The 19,032-nt window shown below is 32.9% G+C and overlaps 1 protein-coding gene and 1 pseudogene across 1 annotated transcript; one reads left to right on the top strand and one right to left on the bottom strand.

Annotated features, from left to right (window-relative positions):
* Positions 1-1,937: 1,937 nt before the first annotated feature.
* LOC100800518 (external alternative NAD(P)H-ubiquinone oxidoreductase B2, mitochondrial) lies at positions 1,938-8,626 on the bottom strand. Its single transcript, XM_003530941.5, has 10 exons — positions 8,322-8,626; positions 7,212-7,473; positions 5,965-6,171; positions 5,500-5,750; positions 5,072-5,294; positions 3,717-3,821; positions 3,029-3,301; positions 2,817-2,938; positions 2,550-2,669; positions 1,938-2,440 (listed from the first exon to the last, which is right to left on the bottom strand). Exons 1-10 carry the CDS (start codon positions 8,411-8,413, stop codon positions 2,353-2,355), a joined length of 1,743 nt encoding a protein of 580 aa, XP_003530989.1. The 5' UTR covers positions 8,414-8,626; the 3' UTR covers positions 1,938-2,352.
* Positions 8,627-11,554: 2,928 nt separating this feature from the next.
* Positions 11,555-12,482, top strand: LOC121175275 (uncharacterized; annotated as a pseudogene).
* The last annotated feature ends 6,550 nt before the right edge of the window (positions 12,483-19,032 follow it).

The following is a 19,032-nucleotide window of genomic DNA, read 5'->3' as shown; positions in this document are numbered from 1 at the left end:
TTCATGTATGGTTGTGATGTTACGAATGAAGCTACTCGACCATGTTTACATGACCCATTGCACACATATGTGACAGGTTTTGTGCCTTTTAATATGGAGAATTTTCAATACCAATGGATCGCCTCACCTGTGCCTTAATCGTTGGGTAGTAGTGATTTTAACTGTTAGATTGAATCTGTATGAAAATTTAATCGAAACTCTACTAACTAGCTAGGCATGGTTTATTATGGATATCAAACAATCGCTTTTAGATGCATACAATTAATTCATCATGGAGATAAGCTAAGAATCCCCGGATATAATGCATTTATTTCTGGATAAAGATAAAAAAAAAAAAACTTCGTACCCCATTGCCCGGAGGCTCTTCGCTATGCGAAGGTATATGGGAGGGATGTTGAGATCATATTTCTGGATAAAGATAATTAATATAAAAGATAATTTAAAAAGAGTCTTACATAAATATGGTAAACAAAATTAAAAAAAAGTCTTATATTTAAGAATAAATGATATAATCTTTTTCGGTATAGATTACAAATATTTTTTATTAGAGATAATTTTATTTGAACTTAATAAAATCATTATGAATGACAAAGTTTTCTATCTGAATATTTAGTAGACTTAGAATTTTGAGATCTTTAATTAAACTAGAAGAACCTTGTGATTGAATGAATTATTAACATTGAATCAACATTATATTGGACACAACTATCAAAATATGAAATTATTTTTTAAAAACTCAATAAAAATATAAAGCTGTGCAAAATTCTCGAGCTTATTGTTTCAAGAAAATTTTATGAGCAAAAATATTAGGTTGATTGGGTGGTTAAGAAAGAAAAAAAAAAGATAATAAGTTCAATCTTTTTTATTAATAAATTAATAATTAACACTTATCTTGAAAAAAAAATCTCTGTAAGCATAATGGAGAAGGTACCTTCAAGAGTTAGTGGCAAAAAATGTAATTAACGCTAATAACAGTTAGACATCTTGAGAACTTAGCAAATAAAAGCTAATATGAACTTATGAAGGGGAGATGTCGGTGAAGAAAAGCACCAACCCAAATACAAACCTAGTAGTGTTCTCCAACGCTTAAGCTTAGAATCCATTAAAGCACCCCAATTGCTGTATATTAGCTTCCTTGCATGTTGCATCCCATCCTTTAAAATATGGATATAAGTAAGACAAACATGTTATACATTAAACAAATGTCGCTATCACTGGTTTGAGAAATTATCACTTTTAAATAGTATCAAATTATCCAACTAAAACCAATTGCTTGTGTAGGAGTCAGTCGCGAACTCTACAGCAAATAGCAAGAATTGCAGAAGAATAATCATGGAGGTCAAAGACACTCGCTTAATTATTCGTGAATTAGCATCATGCCCCCCCCCCCCCCCCCGAAGCAAAAAAAGCCACCCCTTACGCGCTATTGGTACTCAAACAGAAACAATTTTCTAATTTTCAATCACCTATCTACTAGTTTTGTTGTTTTACCAACACAAACAATAAGGTTCCAACATGACCTACATAATACGTAGATGTTTACAGTACAAAAACACTCTTCAACTGATAGTGCACAGTATATGACTTATATTAAAAAAATCTCCCTACTTTGCGTAGAGACTGAACATTATAACCTATGTTAATATATGAATTATGTTCAAAAATCTCCTCTAGATAAACCAAGTCTAACAAGAATGCCATAAATGCAGAAACAAATAACTAATTAACAATACAAATTGAATATGCATTAAAGACTAAGGTGCAAATCTTTTGAGAATTTGTACTTAAAACCCAACTGAATAAAAAAAGAAGATGAACTGCAGATGAGATCCAAGTCAAATGACTTCTAAGCGGAATCCATGTAAGAGTAGAAAAACGAAGGGTATTGCAAGAAATTTGATGAAATTTCAAGGAGTGTTAGTCTATTAAGTCTTTGATTACGTGCTTAAACGACATCCTTATCTTCCATTCATGTCATACTGTATTGACAAATTACAATTATTTCCTTGAGCAGAAATTATAAAAAGTATTCAACATATATAACTTGAATGATTAGGCGCGAGAAGCTAACATCACCAAGCATCTCCGAAATGAATCTGCAAAACTCCGGGATTCACTAATGCCGCAATTCCAATACCAGAAGCATGAAAGAAAAGGGGAAGGGGTATGTAAAAAATTCATACATAAAGTTGAATCTAGCAAGAGCATGATAACAAATCCCATCTTGGACAACCCCGCTAGGAGTCTGCTTGTGTTATTCAAAGAATCAGGAATCAGTAACAAAATTCCCTACATCAGTATAAATTCAAGATTGACGAGCTCTGCAAGACTTTGAAAAATGTTGAAACTCTTTCAGATTTGACTTGAATCCCTCCCAAAAATAAAGCGTCTTGTCCAGTCTGATACTACTAATGCCCTTGTGCGCCAGCTGACTTGCTTGCTGTTCAAAGCATTTGATGAAAAGCTTTAGTAACTTGATTAATCAGAATGCCTTATGAGTCTTGTAGTTTAAATTTTTTTATAATATTAAGCAAAGGGAAACTGACTACCTTGCATAGACAGAATACCACAACCATTGAGAGCTGTGTCCAATTGAAACCCAATCCCCAGGAAGCTGTGCAGCTGTTTGCTCTCCTCCTAGAGGAGCGAATTGACCTAAATGCTTGTACCTTGAGGAACAATCAACCATGTAGTTATGAGAAATTAGAAAACATTGACCAACCAATGAAAAACATTGAATCATTGATCATTTCATCATCATGTGAAAGTAAAGAGCACATAAAAGCAAAGCTAGTAAACTAATATGATCATGCTACCTAAAGGGTTTGAAGCGATGGCGCCCTTCTCCCCTGAACCTGATAGGACCCTCTGGATTTTTCTCACACTCTTCCATCCGGTTAAAGCACTTGGCCAGGTAGGTGCCTTGCTGAGATGCAACCTGATATGCAGTTTAAGAAGCCTGAAGTCATATTACTGAAGAGACAAAATCAGACAATAGAATGCCACATGCAATTAACATGATATGCACCTGCGCTGTAGCAGGAAGAAATTTCATCTGGGAATCCACTTTAGAGAGTATGGTTTTGAGTTCTTCGATATTCAGTTCAATAGATTCTTTTTCAACATCTTCCTTGGATCCTTTCAACAAATCAGCAATGTTGTGCATCTGTTGACTCTTTAGATATAGCTCCACCTGAGGGTATCTCTCACAGATATCAGCCAATACCTCCTGAAATTCTTTGACAGTAAGAGTTCCTGAATTGTCTTTGTCAGCCTTCTTAAATATTGCCGCGATATCTTCCTGAAATGCCAAAACCCAAATAATAATCAACACAGGAAGAAAGATAACATCTGAAATTCCAATAAATGGGACACATCATGCAAGTCCCAGAATATCAATAGATTTTAGCTTTATGAAACATTCAGCTAGCTTGGCAAGGCAATAAGTACTGGTGAGCACATAGTTATTAACCAAGATGTGTGCTTAGTGTATAAATAATATGATAAAGATTTTACTATTTCATCAAAGTTAAATAGATATATTACTCAATGAAGAACAATAAAGAAACAAAACCCAAGTGTAATGTTATAAACTTAACAGTATTGATACCAATAAGTCTCCATAAGAATGGAATATAGCCGGTGTGTTGCACATGTGTGAGAACATGCACTAGCAACAACGTCCAATATTAATTAAATAAATGATGAAGAAATACCATGACTTTTCGCTGGTTTATTGTGGCACAATCACCAAGTGCATACACGTTGTTTGTTGCTTCAACTCTCAACCATTCATCAGTAGCTATGGCTCGTCTGTTAGTCTGTTCAGAATAACTTTTGTCGAGTAAATAATAAAAGAATATAAAATTGATTTGCTGAAAAATAAAAAAGACTTAAATATATTTTCATTCTTATATATATCCGAATTTTGTATTTGATTTTTAATAAATTTTAAAATAATTTGTTTAGACTTTGTGTCCATTACATATTTGATAATTTATAGTCACTCAAAACGGCCACTATTTGTTTTAAAATCCAGTAGTTCTTCACCAAACTTCTTCTTCTTCCTTCAATCTTCATCTTCCAAAACAGATCTCAATTTTTTTTTTTAAAAGGAAACAGATCTCTGTTCACTCATTAACATTTAACACCACACCTCAATGGTACCCGAAAACCCGAAGCCGTTCTGATTGTTGAGCCACATATCCTGAATCGCAGATCTAGCGAAGGATTTGGGTAAGCCACCGGTGAGGTTGTTGTAAGAGAGACGAAGCTCCTGCAAACTCACGAACTTGTCGAATACATCAGGCAAGGTACCGATGAGGTTTGCGTTTCCAAGTTCGAGTTTGACAAGGTTGTTGTTATCATTCAACTCGACGGGAATCGTCCATGGAGCGAGGTTGATCCTATCGGTCATGCTGAGGGTTTGTAAGCTGGTGAGTCCCTGGAAGCAACCATCGGGGGCGGAGGTGAAGTTGTTGCTGCTAAGGAACACGCTTTCGAGCATGGAGAGGTTGGCAAGTGAAGGCAATGCGCCGGAGAGCGCGTTGTTCTGGAGAGTGAGTTCAGATCCGGAGGAAGCGTTCCGCCGAGTGATTGCGAAGCGATGTTGATTGTGGTGATGCGGTTGGCGTTGCACTTCACGCCCTTCCAGTCGCAGAAGCTGCTCCCAGTCCACCCCGACGATGTCGGCCTTAGCGCCTTCGCGAGCTTCGACATGAACTCGCCATCGTCAACAATGGCGGTGCACAAGATACACAAGAAGAGAAGAAAGAGCTTACACGGAGAAAGTAGGGTTTTAATTTGGAGGTAGCCATTCAGATTTGAGAGAACAGTATTTATTTTTTACTTTGAATTTAATTTTAAAATAAATACTCTTATTATCAAATATTTGGTAGACAAAGAGTATATTATGTAAAGGAAAAATTTATTAGAGATGGAATATAAAATTTGGATATATATTAAATATGAAAATTATATTTAAGCCAAAAATAAATACAAACTATACCAGAAACATGATTTGGAATATTGAATCGGGACAACTATAATGGTAAATTTCCCAAAGACATACCTGACCAATTTGTGACATAAAATCTCTTATAAATGGACGAGTGCCAATACCAGTTGACCAGACAGCCATTCCATATGGAATTGTAGTAATTGCTCCTCCATTTTTCATTTCTTTAGTAGAAATTTCTTTCTGAGAAACCTTCACAACCATGGATCCGGTTTTCACATCAATACCATCTCTTCCGAACTTCTCTTCAGCAAAAGCAGTGATTCTTTTGTCAAACCTGAAAAGTGAGCATAAGAATGAAAACTTATAAGCTCATAGTATGCTCTATTTTAAACCACCCAACCACACGTATAAAATCCATGACTGAATCAAATACTTTCAAATGTGGAAATGGCTACTCGTAAACACACATAAGGGACAGCAAAGCATCATTAAACAACTTGCTAATAAGGAGAAAGGTGTAATGAGAGTTTCATGCTCACATGCTCAAAATATGATCTCCAGCCTCCAGAAGTGTAATTTTAACTAGATCTTTTATCCCAGGATATATGTTGACCAAATCCTCAGTGACATAGTCATGTAGTGAGGCTGCAAACTCCACTCCAGTTGGACCACCTCCAACAATAGCAAAATGAAGAATTCTCTTCTTTTCTTCTTCACTTACACTAGGCAAACTTGCTCTCTCAAAGCAGTCAATAACGGTTCTTCTAATCTTCTGTGCATCTTCAACTTCCTGCACAGTACGCACACATGTCTATGAGATAACTAAAAACCACAAATACGTGTATAAACAATATCCAATCACACCTAAGAATTAAGATATCATTGGCCCCTTCTTCTCCTGGCCTGACTATTTCTTAACAGGGCGAAGAACACTGCTTTTTGAAATAAAAAATAAAAAAAGGTACACCTTAAATACATGATGATAGTATGATGAAAGAAGATACCTTCAAGAAATGACAATTCTCCATCACTCCAGGAGTATTAAATGTGTTGACATTTGCTCCCACGGCTATGATTAGGTAGTCATAGTCCACCACAAACTCTTCTTTCTCGTTCAAATTATTACTTATATTAGATCGACAGTAAACTTTCCTGTTTGTTGCATCAATCTTGAGACATTCTGCTTCACTAAATTGCATGTCCATCTTTTTCTGTGTGGAGGATAACAATTAACAAGGAAAACGTTTAATTGCATTGCCTCCACCTCCACCAGTAAAGAACATTTTTTTTTTTATCAGCACCACCAGTAAAGAACATAGCATTAAGCAAATATCAATGCTGGCAATCTATTTACCAGAATATGTATTTCCTAGTGGCTACTAGCAATTCTTCATCCACCGAAATATCTTATTCATTTTATCACGTGGCACAATCTCATAAATGTGTGCTCTGTTGTTTCAGGGAAAATATAGCATATTGGCGTGACAAAATCACCAGCGAAAATACATGCACCCACCTGCCCATATGTTTTCTCTGTACTCATTGTACATGTAAGATAAGTTTGGTCAACCCAACACTTTATGGTTAACTGTTAACACTGATCAATCTCGGTAGATAAAGATATAGGGGAATGGCTTGAAATTGAAATTGAAACTAATCTGTGTGCATATTTTTTTCTCATTAAATACTTTACAGGAGAAAAAAATTAAAAAAAAGGAAAATTAATTGGATTTTGAAAAAGTTAAATGAAACTCGCTTCCCTCCTCTCCAATTTTTTTTAAAAATTCCCTAAATATCCGAAATACACATCTTATTTAGAAGGGCATAGGTTAATAAATAAAAAATAATGTTTTTCAATATAACATATATAAATATTATTTCTGTAGTTTTAATGTAATATTTTTCTAGAAATAAACTTTTTCTAAATTGATAAAATGAATCATAAAAAGTAAAGGGTTTAAGAGGAGCTGTCTTATCAAGCATCACTGAAACAGGACAAGTACTGATAAAAAATAAAATAAAAAACTGACAGGACAGCTAAAAACCGATCAATTAAATTTAAGCAAGGTAGAGCACAATTATAGTGGCTCTCCTATCAAATTCAAAAAGCAACTAGTTAACAGTTCAGTGTTCGGGTTTGGTGGTATTCTTTTAAAATTAATCAACAATTTCATAAAAAAAATGTAAAATACAATCTCATAATGCAGAAGTATGAAACAGGGGCCAAATGAGTATTTTGTTGTGATATCACCTTCCTGAAAATGTTGCGGACGGGTTCGACAATGCTGCGAGCTTCGACGGTGCCACAGGTAACACTAGGCAGCAAAGGAGTGAATGCAAAGTAATTGCGAGGGGACACCACGTGAACCTCATATTTGGGGTTGTCCAGATTCCTCAAGAAACTCGTGCCAGCCCACCCTGTTCCCAGTACCACCACCTTCTTCTTCTCCGTGGTCGTCGCCGCTGCTTCAGATGCGGCTACAGCCTCTCCGTAAGCCAGAACCCCTCCACCACTGCATCAACCGAACCATTCACTCACACATCACCAAATATATCACAGTATTTAACTTATATACATTGTTATTTTTAAAATATTTTTGAAAATCAAATAAAATTCATTATGTTGTAACTTTCCTTAAATTGTGGATTGTATATTAGCATTATTGATTTTATGTGATAATCATTTTAAAATCATTTTCGCCGAATTTATCAAAACTAAGAAATTATTGCATGATTTCAGACAGCTATCCAAGAAATTACTACATGATTTTAGACCAATGTATGCCCATAGTGTTCAGTAATCTTTACGCCACATATAATCATGATTTACAATTTATAAAAAAGAGTTGGTAACAGTCAATCATGTGTCATGTGAAGATTAATCGGATCATAATAATTCTAGACCGTGTACTAATTTTTTTTTATCAAAATTAATCACAGCTTTCCATATTACCGCGTCAGAACACAAGATACATTTCTCTTATACGGGTTGAATTCTGTAAGATATGTGTGTCAATTCTACAATTTTGCGTAAGTCTTCGTAGATCTATTCACTCATAACTCATGTAATGTCAATGTACCTAATCTATAAATTCAATTTAAGTTGTAACTTGAATACAGAACAGAGCACAGTTTGATGCAGAGGATCGGAGAATAATTAAGAATGTATTTCTGGAAAAAAAAATGGCTTTAAAAGTTTGCTTTTATTGCAATGTGGATGGATCTACCTTGAATGAAAAATTCAGCGAACTAGATGCGAAAATATGATAAAGGAAGCACGATGGAAAAGTGAAAACAGAGAAGGAAAAACAAGTTGTGTTTGTGGAAAAGAAAGAAAAAAGTGAAATGAAGTTGATTGTACCTTACGGTGGTGCAGAGAAGTACAAGCTTGAAGTTGGACCCATGATCACGGAAAGCTCTAGAAACTCGTTCAAAGAAAGTGAAACTCCACATTTTTTGTTACTGCAAGGTTTCGCGTGAAGTGTCCGAAATTACAGGAAAAGAGAGATATGAGAAAGTTAGAGAGAGAGAGAGAGAGAGAGAGAGAGAGAGAGAGAGAGAGAGGAGGTAGTTGTAGAGAGAGAAAGAGAGGAGTCTGGTATGGTATGTTTGTATGTGAAATGGGGTCAAAGAGAGAATCCAGAGAGGAAGTTACGAAGCAGGAACCGCGTGTGTTCTAGGCTTTTAGCTTTAGGTGATGGCTTTCGTAATCACTTGTACTTTTTTATTCCTTTTCTTTTTCTTAATTTTAAAAAAATAACACTTTCACGAAAATTATGATTTTGCACGTAAAAAGGAAAGAATAATTTATTAAAACTTATTTTTTAATTAAAAAAATAGTTGGTGAGGAGTAAAGTAGCAGCCACCAGGTTAATAATATATAAATACACGTATTATTGTAAATTCTCGAATTATATATGATAAGTATTAATGTATTTTATATTGTCAAGATAATAATATATTTAACTTTTCACTTAATGCTTTCTTAGTTTTCTTTATAAAACGATTTATAAAAGCAGTAAAAAAAAGACGATTTATAAAATAAAAAAAAAATTAGAAGAGTAAATGTATGATCTGTTCTTCTTTGATTGATTGTTAGTTTTTACATGTTAGGCTGGCAGCCAAGCGAAGGAAGCAGGTGTCACACGACACAGTATACGGTTTATGCCTCTGCTTCAATCTATCAAGATTACTACAATATTAAAAAATAAACCTACCCAAACATGTAATATAATTTTTTTTATTGTTAATAATCAATAAAAAATTTATGATATCATTAAAAATATTTACCTTTTTGTTATTTATTTTAAAATTTATATTTAAAACATTATCTAACTAGTTAATACTTTCTCTTGTTTATGTATTATTATTATTATTATTATTTTTAAAATAAGGATTAGTAGTTAAGAACAATTAATTTTATATCGACAAATTAACACTTTCAAAATTATATTACTATTTAATACTACCTCAAATATAAAAATGTACCAAATAACATAATATTAATTTACTAAACAATAATATAATTTTTTCACTCAAGTTACATTCAAAATCATTTCAACACAATGACAATCATTTTCACTACCAAAAAATGAAAATAATTTACCGAGGCTTTGGTGGCTTGGCTGCTCTATGAATTGACTGGAATTATTGTGTCATAATTTATAGAAGAATGATAGGTTGTTGTTGGATCGAAAATCTAGAGAGACAGGCTTGCCAAATACCAACAATTTTTTATTGCATACTCCGTTCATTAGACTATGATCACGATCTTGTTGGTAGCAAGTGCAAGCCTTGCCAGCAATTTTGGACACTCTTGAAGATTCAACCAAAACTTTGGGGAGAACTTTGATTACTAGTTACATAAAAAACTCAACAGGATTCTTCATGCCTCGTTGGGCAATTGAAAATGTCAAAAAGTCATGTTACAGTGCATGCTTTTAATTTTGATAGCATATGTGAAGTTTGAACTTTTAATTTTGACCTTTTGCTTGCACCAATTATTAAAACAAAAAATAATTTCAATTAAAGATCACTGCCATAGGCATCTGTAATACTGAAATTAAGTTTGTTTGATTCATCTCATTCTAGAAAAAAAAAATTGTTTATTTTTAACAACTTTTTGAAAGAGTGCTATTTATCTGAAACAATTATTTACCAAATATGGGCCTTACTGATGTCCAGCTTGATGGGTTGGGTATCACATTCTTGGGTTGAGGAGCTTTAGTTGTCAAATTTTAGCCCAAATCTCTTCGATAAACCCAACGTCTTCTTCATGTAGGGTTTTATCTATAGACTTCAGGCGCATCTTATTTTTTTCTTGTTGCACCTCCAAAATTTCTAATTAGTCCTTTCTATCCTTCTTCTTCCTCTCTGCCACTACCTCCTCCATGAATCTTCATCGCCACCATCACTCTCGCCCATGCAACCAAACACAACACCATCAATAATGTAATATAATTATATTTTTCTTTTTCTTCTCCCCTTATTTTAACCAAACAAAATATAATAATTATTTTTTTCTCAAAATATTTTTTTCCTCTCATTTTCTCTCTGCATTCAAATGAAACGAAAGTATAAGGTAATTACCTTGAAGTTTGATTTTTTTTTTCTTCTAAGAAGAAAGGTATGTATATATCTTTTCAAGTATGGAAGGGTGAATTCATTTGCTTGCGCCCTGTTTACGCACGAGTTTTGGTTGCCTGACTACTGACTAGCATACAAAAATTATAGTCAAAAAATTGCACTAGCCTAGATTGAGACTTCAAAGTTCAAAGGATGAAGATGTCTTCCTTGCTTAAGCTTGCAAGTATTTTATAGCAAGAGTGCAAACCAAAGTTAAGGTTAATCCAACACGAATTAGCTAGGAAGGATTTGAGTGGTTGGCTGAACTAGGATTATCGCAGGAAATTCGATCTCCACTCATTTATGCAAAATGGGTTTGGCTTCATGGTGACTAAGGAATTCTTACTCATGTTCCAGTTGACATGAACTTGGACAGTGAATAGCTCTCAATTTCCAAGTTGGAGATTAGATGGAACTTGACAAAGCAACAACTAATATAGAATTTGAGCTTTGATTGAGGTTAACCCAAACGTTACATACCCCCATAAAAATGTAAATTTCTTAGATTACAAAAAAAAAAAAAAAAAAACTATTTCATTATTTTGTCCTTCTTTATCAATCAATTTATTGATTTATATAGGCCTCTAGCGGTAATTCCACATCCTTAGAACATTTTTTTATTTTTTACAAGTTAAACGTAACAAGAAGATAAAAGTTAATTGCATAATAAAAGAGAATATTAGCCATCAAACATTGCCCTTAAATCCTTAATTTGCTATGTACACATGTGTCATGTGTGTGCCTTACTTGTTGTCTATGAACTTTTCTACGACCCGCAGACCACTTCATGGAGGTGGAGTTTCATGCTGGAATAGTTTCATCCTCAATTCACTACTACAAATGCCACGTATACCTGCAACACATTATTATTTTTATTTGGGTATGGAAGGAGGGATCCGGGAAGTGGAACAACCATATACAAGAATAGTACATTATCAATGAAACAGAAACCTTTGAGAGTTTGGGTTTAGTAAATTATTGTACATGCATCATAAATTTAATAAAACGGTAACCACGTCCAAAACAGGCAAGCACCAAAATCCCACTAAATTTTTTTACAATAAGAAATAATAAAAACACAGATTCCTATCATCTGGTTTCCCTTTTCACCAACCTCAAAAAACACAATAATCCACTACGTCAATCTCGAATTAATGTCACATTAGTTGTAGCTGATCTCACCGGAAAACACCTCGTCGTCGCCGGAAAGTTCTCTGTACCTCGACGGAGAAATATCGATCTCAATCAAATTCTCTTCATCAAAGTTAAATTCCAAGTTCCTCTTCCTCTTGCATCCATCGAGAGCTATCTCAATCAACCCTTCTCTGTCTTCTTCTTCTTCATCATCATCATCACCATCATCTTCTTCTTCTTCTTCACCCCAGCGAAACTCAAGGTCCTCCGGCGAGTCCCAATCTCCGATCGCCGGAAACTCACTCTCCGATTCGCTATCGGAATCCGATTCCGGGTAAAAACGCGACAACGAAGGGTACCTCATAATACCCACGTTCTCGTTTGCATCATCCCCTGCTTCTTCACCTTCACCATACTCTTCATATATCACTTCCAACGGTGCTTTCACGTTCCATTCAACAAAACGAGAACTTGATTCAAAACCCATGTCGGAAATGACCTCTGTTTCTGAATGGACCCATTGGTGCACTTGTTCTACGGACTTTGTTTCGTCAGGTTCAATGGTACATGGACTCTGTTTCTCTCCCTTGTATTTACTTCCCTTGTTTTCTTCGTAAACGATGGGTTGTTCTTCGTGTTTCACATGATTCTCCCTTCTTTCATGTTGTAACCTTTGAATTGCACCGAGACGGAGAATAGAGAGAAGGAGAATCGCAGTGAGAATGGGCACTGGAGATAGAATTATTTTCAAGAAAAGGTGTGGCAAATAGAGGAAAACCAAGGTGCAAAACGCCACGATGCAATGAAACAGAGGATCTGAAGAGAACACTGAGAGAAAAGAAATAGTTTCTTCGCATAGAAGGTTGATGAAGCTATGAACACATAAGGACGAAACGGACTTCAACTCTAAGAGAATTTTAGTTTCATCCATTGTTTTTCTCTTCTCGTTAACTACCGTTCCGAGGGGAATGGAAATAACAAGAAAATCAAGGCCATGATGGAAGAGAAAGCATTAAGGTTTAGGCAGCATTTGGATGATGATAAAAAAGGAGAGAAAAATTGATGGGACTGAACGGGCCACCATGCATGAGGGGCTTAAGAAAAGAAAGAGTGTTATTGTGGGGTGTATGGCGTGAGAAGAAGGCATGGAATAAAAAAGCTAAATGGGGTGTGGACCTATAGGGTACAGAGACCTAGACGATGATCTTGTATGCACCAAAAAAAAGTTGTTTTGCTTTTGCCCTTAACTCAAATGCATGATCTTAATGAATGAGACTTTGTTTGATTTAGAGGAAATAAATAAAGTGGAGAGAAATAAATGAGAGATAATTTGAAAAAATAGAAATAAAGTAAAAATGATGATATATGTTTTATTGTTTGGTTTTAAAAAATAGAGAAAAATATTTTTTTATGTCAAAGAAAATCAATTTTTTGTCTGAAAATTCAAAAAAATCATTTTTTTTCCTAGAAAAATGATTTTTTTTCAAAAGAATCGATTTTACTACAAGAAAAAATTAATTTATAATTTTACTCCCTCCAAATTCACACAAAACACACCCCCAAATTTCCATCTTCCTTGATTTATTTCCTTTTTTTAACCAAACACAACCTCAGAATGTATGTGAGAACCTTTGGATACAGTTTAGGCTTTTTATTTATTATTATTCATGGAACCTGTTCACGTTTTACCTTTGAGTTTGATGCAGCGATTCCATGTCCATCCAATCCAAGACATTGATTTAAGGTTCCAAATGGCGTTAAGCTGTTCAACACTTTTAGTTGTATTTTACTTTTCAGAATGTGAAACTTCACCTAGACCACATGAGATGCAGCAGGCTGGACTCTTCTTTTAGGGTAAGTCTATCAATAAGTGCCCACACATGTCACAATTACTTCCTCATTTTTGGTCACTTTTTTTCTTTATTAACTTTTCCCAAAAAGAATATAGTTTGGATAGAAAGAAGCTAAAACTTAATAACCATTGTAAATATCTTTTTTTTAAAAAAAATCTTTTCTTAAAGTTTATTCTTTATTTTTTTCCTCATTACTCATTTCCTAACTCGTTAACCTGATTGATCGAAGGAAATGTGGGATGATGCGCACTAAACTATTTAACTCCCTTGTTCATTTAACCCACTAATTTTTTAAAGACAAAAATAATTATACATAAAAATTTGAACACAGTTATTCAATCATAATATATAATTTTTTTTTTGTTAAACAAACATTATATAATGAAAGCTAATACCAGACATATATGATTTTTTTAGTAAAAACAATGTTTTGTTGATTTTTTGTACATGAAATAAAATGTTCAACTAAATTAATAAAAAAAACGAAGATATAGATAGTATGAGTACTATCATTTTCTTTCCTTTTTCTAAAGAAGCACATGCCGTTTTCTTTCCCTTTCATTCACTAAAATAATCAAGAGTACTATGATTTGTTATATCATGTTTCACTCATTAATATTTTTTATTTTTTATTTTTTTCGTTACTTCAATTCGTGATGTATCCAAATGACTGGACAAGGGGTGGTAGCAAAGTACACTAAACTATTTAATTAAACCTGCCGGTTCCATAGTTCTATATAAATTTAGTTAAAATAATCTATTATAAATTAACTATTTCATTATCAAATATCAAATACTTGTTTATGAATATATATATATTGAATGATAATGTGCTGATAATATAAATATTTTTGTTATATTATCAATTTAATTATCGATTATCTTATATGTTGACTTTTATAATTTTTAAAAGTCATATATATAGGATAATTTTTAACTGTCTGACAATATAATTTTTTACTATTAATACTGTATCAAAATTAAATTCATTGAAATGTGGGATAATTTACCAAATAAATCAAGTATGTAGTTTGATGTTTTGTTTTTCAAAATGAGCTATATTAATAGTTGTTACTTTGTTTGTAGCTTATGCTTGGTACATACGTTATCCAAATGAAATTAACATTTAAACTATTGATATCGACCCTGGCATGCACTCACTACTCTATTCGGTTGGGAAACACTAAAATCCCTTTGATTGCATGGTTTCTTTTTTCTCTGAATAGAATTCAGAATCTAATGGGATACATTCTTTTTCTTTACTATTAGAAAGAGAAACAAGAAAACGCGGTTGAACTCAGAAATTATAGTTGAAATTTTGACGAGATAAAAGCAAAAAAGGCTAAAAAAATCCTATTGAGTGGTGGAGAAAATAGTGGTTTCGTAGTAACAATCAATGTTATCTCTTTGCTAATATGATGTCTCACTTTTCTGTCATACACTTTTGTGTGACAAAGCCTTTTATCAAGTAGCAATGTTCTTTATGGGCATAGCTTCTGTCCCCTTTTTTGCAGTGGGATGGAAATGTCTTTATTAAATTTTTATTAATTAGATTAAGTTAGATAATATGAGGAATTTTTTGTATAATTTTATTGGCACTGGCAGTCCCTCGAGGTGAATAATAATAAATTAAATCCATAAGTTATGGAAAAATTATTAATGATATATATGTTTTATGTTTAAAAGGTTTAAAGGGTATTGTGTGTGTGTGTGTTTATATATATGAATAAAATATCTATTTGATTATATGTCTAACATACAAGATGGTTCACTGTTCCAAGGTAGCGTAAAGATGATTAGGAATTTAATTAGGTAAAGTGGATCACAACTTCACAAGAATAGAGAAAAAAAGCTATATATAATAATTATATAATTGGAGGTTCCACCTAATTCAGGCAAAGGAGAATCGAACAAAATTTTAGGTTCAATAATATTTTTCAAGTGTATATAAGATTCACTTCGTCATTAACTAATAATCACGCTCTATGTAAATTAAATCCATAAGTTATGGAAAAATTATTAATGATATATATGTTTTATGTTTAAAAGGTTTAAAGGGTATTGTGTGTGTGTGTGTTTATATATATGAATAAAATATCTATTTGATTATATGTCTAACATACAAGATGGTTCACTGTTCCAAGGTAGCGTAAAGATGATTAGGAATTTAATTAGGTAAAGTGGATCACAACTTCACAAGAATAGAGAAAAAAAGCTATATATAATAATTATATAATTGGAGGTTCCACCTAATTCAGGCAAAGGAGAATCGAACAAAATTTTAGGTTCAATAATATTTTTCAAGTGTATATAAGATTCACTTCGTCATTAACTAATAATCACGCTCTATGTAAAAGTTTTTGGATTTTTCTAAGGTAATTATAAGCCAAACCTATTCAACTATACATGAGTTTTTGACGTTTTTGGCGCTTGTTTTGAGTTATCACGTCCTCGCATCAATTTTTTGCGTTCAACCTTGTAATTTCAGAATTTTACGTATTTTATACACGTTAGAAACCCAAATTCAAGAATATTCACCTTTACATGATCCTTTTAACGGATTTATACAAAAAAAAAAAAAACAATTTCTGTGTAGTCTCTCTCTCCATATATATTTGAGACCCTCAAAATTACTCTTGACTTGCATTCGTTGTAAATTTAAGATATTGTTTTTCCCACATTTTATCATCATTTAACTAAAAAGAAAATACAAACATGCCCATGCACACAATCAATAAAATATAATTTAATTGAATGAGTAAAATGTATAAATTATTATAAATTTTTTAATTTTTATCTTTTATTCTTACGGATTAAAAAAACAAAATTACAATCTTGAACCCTTCTAGGTTCTTACCATACATTTCTCTCTCCAACTTCACTAAGCTTTCTGTTAATGGATAATGATGGATAAAAAATTGCAGAATGTTGGTGTTAGTAAGGTCTGAAACGCAAGACATTATTAAGGAAGCCGTCATTTCAATATGGCCTTGGACTCTTGGAGCTTATAGGTTATAGCCCACAAAGAATCATCTATCATATTTGTCATCATTTTATGAGATATTTCCCTTGAGAAAATCATTGAATTTCACGCGTTTTCTCCGGATCTCATCTCTTGCATTTTGCAAGGTATAAAAAATTAAGGACTACACAACAAACACAGCAATCACTTGTCCATCCAACCATCCACTTTTTTCAGTTGCAGTAGATAATATCACACACCTATAAGAAATGAAAAAATATATAAGCATGGAATTAAATTGATTATATGGCATGCATATACATACTGTGCGTGATTACCACCCCATGAGGCCCCGACACAAAAATAAAGGGCATTTCAATTTCACCTAATTAATGGGAATGCAAGTTTACACTAGCTCAGCAGTTAGGCATGCATATGCTAAGCTAACTATTGGAAAGAATTGATCCCTCTTTCCATTCTCAGAATTCCCACTTACAAAAACGGGAACATGGGACCACTCTACCCCCAACTTAGCTCACAAGAAAGTAGAGCATCATTGAGTTGATGTCACAATGTTAGCTAGATCTTCATGTGAGTCTAAGAAGGATGGTGAAGGTTGAATCAAAAGGAACCAAGGGGGAGACAAAGTTAACTCATAACTTATCTCCTAATTCATGCCCCTGGTGATCTTTGTTTTCTATCCTCCTAGTTGTATTCCTTCATTGTCTACCCAATAAGAAAAACTTGTACAAGGGAAAGGACCTAGAAGGACACAACAGTTGGTGAGACTAATAATCTACTTGTTGGAAGGAAGCCTTGCCTCAAAGACAGAGTTGATAGATTGGTTGCCACATTAGTTGTGAGAAACAATTTTATCTATCTGTTCAATGCTCAAAGCCATGAAGCTGCCGGAGGGAACTTCACTTTTGCAAAGCTTTAGTCACATGCTTTGGGACCCTTTTGCTTGTCAAAACCAAAGGTGTTAGATCTGACGGCAGATTTAGGACACTGAGTTAGGAGAGACAATTTACTTAAAAATAAAAGATAATAATAATTATCATGAAAACAGAGAAAACTTAGGCATAAAGGTTTAAATATATAAAATTAGAGAAATAAAACACACATATTTAAAATATTTATGTATAATTTTTTAAAAATAAGGTGTATCTATCTCCGGTTCTATGATATAAAGGTATTATTACCTAAATCTTCATATTGGAACAAGCACATGCATGTCAAATCAAAAACCATAGATACGGACCCTCATCAACTTTCATGTATTTTTTTTTTAAGAGTTGTGCATTAATGTGGTTTAAACGTGGCTTACTATGCAATCATGAAGTTCATAATACGCAAAACTACAGGGAAAATGTGATAGGGATGAGAATATTGAAGGTGAGATAAGACATCACCTATTTGGATCGAAAAACAAATGGAGCAAATTATAAAATAAACAAAACAATCTGGTATGTGCCTATATATATACTCACTTTAGTCCGTAACATAAGCAGAAACAGTGGCGAAACTTGACAAAAATATGTGGAAGAACCAAAAATTAAATATAATAATTTTGATAATATCGGTCTTAGGAGTAATTCTATGTATTTAATATTTCCTTCAAGTATTAATATTTTTTTATAATATTAAAATATTTTTCTATTTTATCAGCAACACTTTTTAATTAGAATTCCTTTTTATGTTATGACTTTTATACCTCCTACTATTACCAAATAAAAAAAACTTGAAAAATTTATCTATACTTTTTTTAAACAAATTCACAAGAAACATTAAGTTTTTCACACGCGGAACAAAATTTGTAGGAAAATACACAAAAATAAAACAAAATTTTGGCGTAAATAAGATTTTGGTTCCTTTAATTTAAAGTTTTTTTTTCATTTCTTGTTCCTACCGTTTTCTTCTTCAAAATAGTTTCTGTAGGTTCCAAAGATTCCATTTTTAGTCACTATATGGTTAAAATTCATCAGGTCATTATTTTGTTGACATTAAAAATGTTACATCCTCAAGTCTTACGTGAGCAATAGTACACATAAAAAAATATCAATAAATGTTAATTTATTAAAATTTTAATTTTATTAGTAGAAGAGATTAAATCCAAACATTTTTTTTATTTTCATTTTCCTTAATTATTCAATTGACTTTATATCTCTAATAATACACATTAGTCCTGTCACATCATGTGGAGCAACAAAAATGAACAAAATAAATTTATAGAAGCTAAAAAATTAATTTATAGGAATGGAAAAAAATTACATGTAGAAAAAGAAAAAAAAGTGATAAATTTGCAAGCACGGAAAAAATTAAGCCTAATATAATGTATTTAGAGATTAGTGACAATAGGTGTTGGTTTCATGGATAGGTGTAGCAACTAGATTTATTAGAGATTAGTGGTGTTTAGTTTGGATTCAATTCCCTTGCCAAGGCTCGAATGGGTTTTGCTTTGTAAGGAGATATGTGGGGTTGCAACTTGCAACGAAGAT

This window comes from Glycine max, chromosome 8, assembly GCF_000004515.6.
Source record: "Glycine max cultivar Williams 82 chromosome 8, Glycine_max_v4.0, whole genome shotgun sequence".
NCBI classification, from domain to species: Eukaryota; Viridiplantae; Streptophyta; class Magnoliopsida; order Fabales; family Fabaceae; genus Glycine; species Glycine max.
The sequence above is the reverse complement of the archived record's forward strand: the minus strand, read 5'-3'. Positions and strand labels throughout refer to the sequence as shown.

Excerpts from the sequence above, each read along its gene's own strand:
- LOC100800518 (XM_003530941.5), bottom strand. The coding sequence starts at position 8,413 with ATGTGGAGTTTCACTTTCTTTGAACGAGTTTCTAGAGCTTTCCGTGAT. Across the intron at positions 5,751-5,964 it reads AGAATTGTCATTTCTTGAAG|GAAGTTGAAGATGCACAGAA; the intron begins GTATCTTCTTTC and ends CGTACTGTGCAG. Across the intron at positions 3,822-5,071 it reads TTATGTCACAAATTGGTCAG|ACTAACAGACGAGCCATAGC; the intron begins GTATGTCTTTGG and ends TATTCTGAACAG.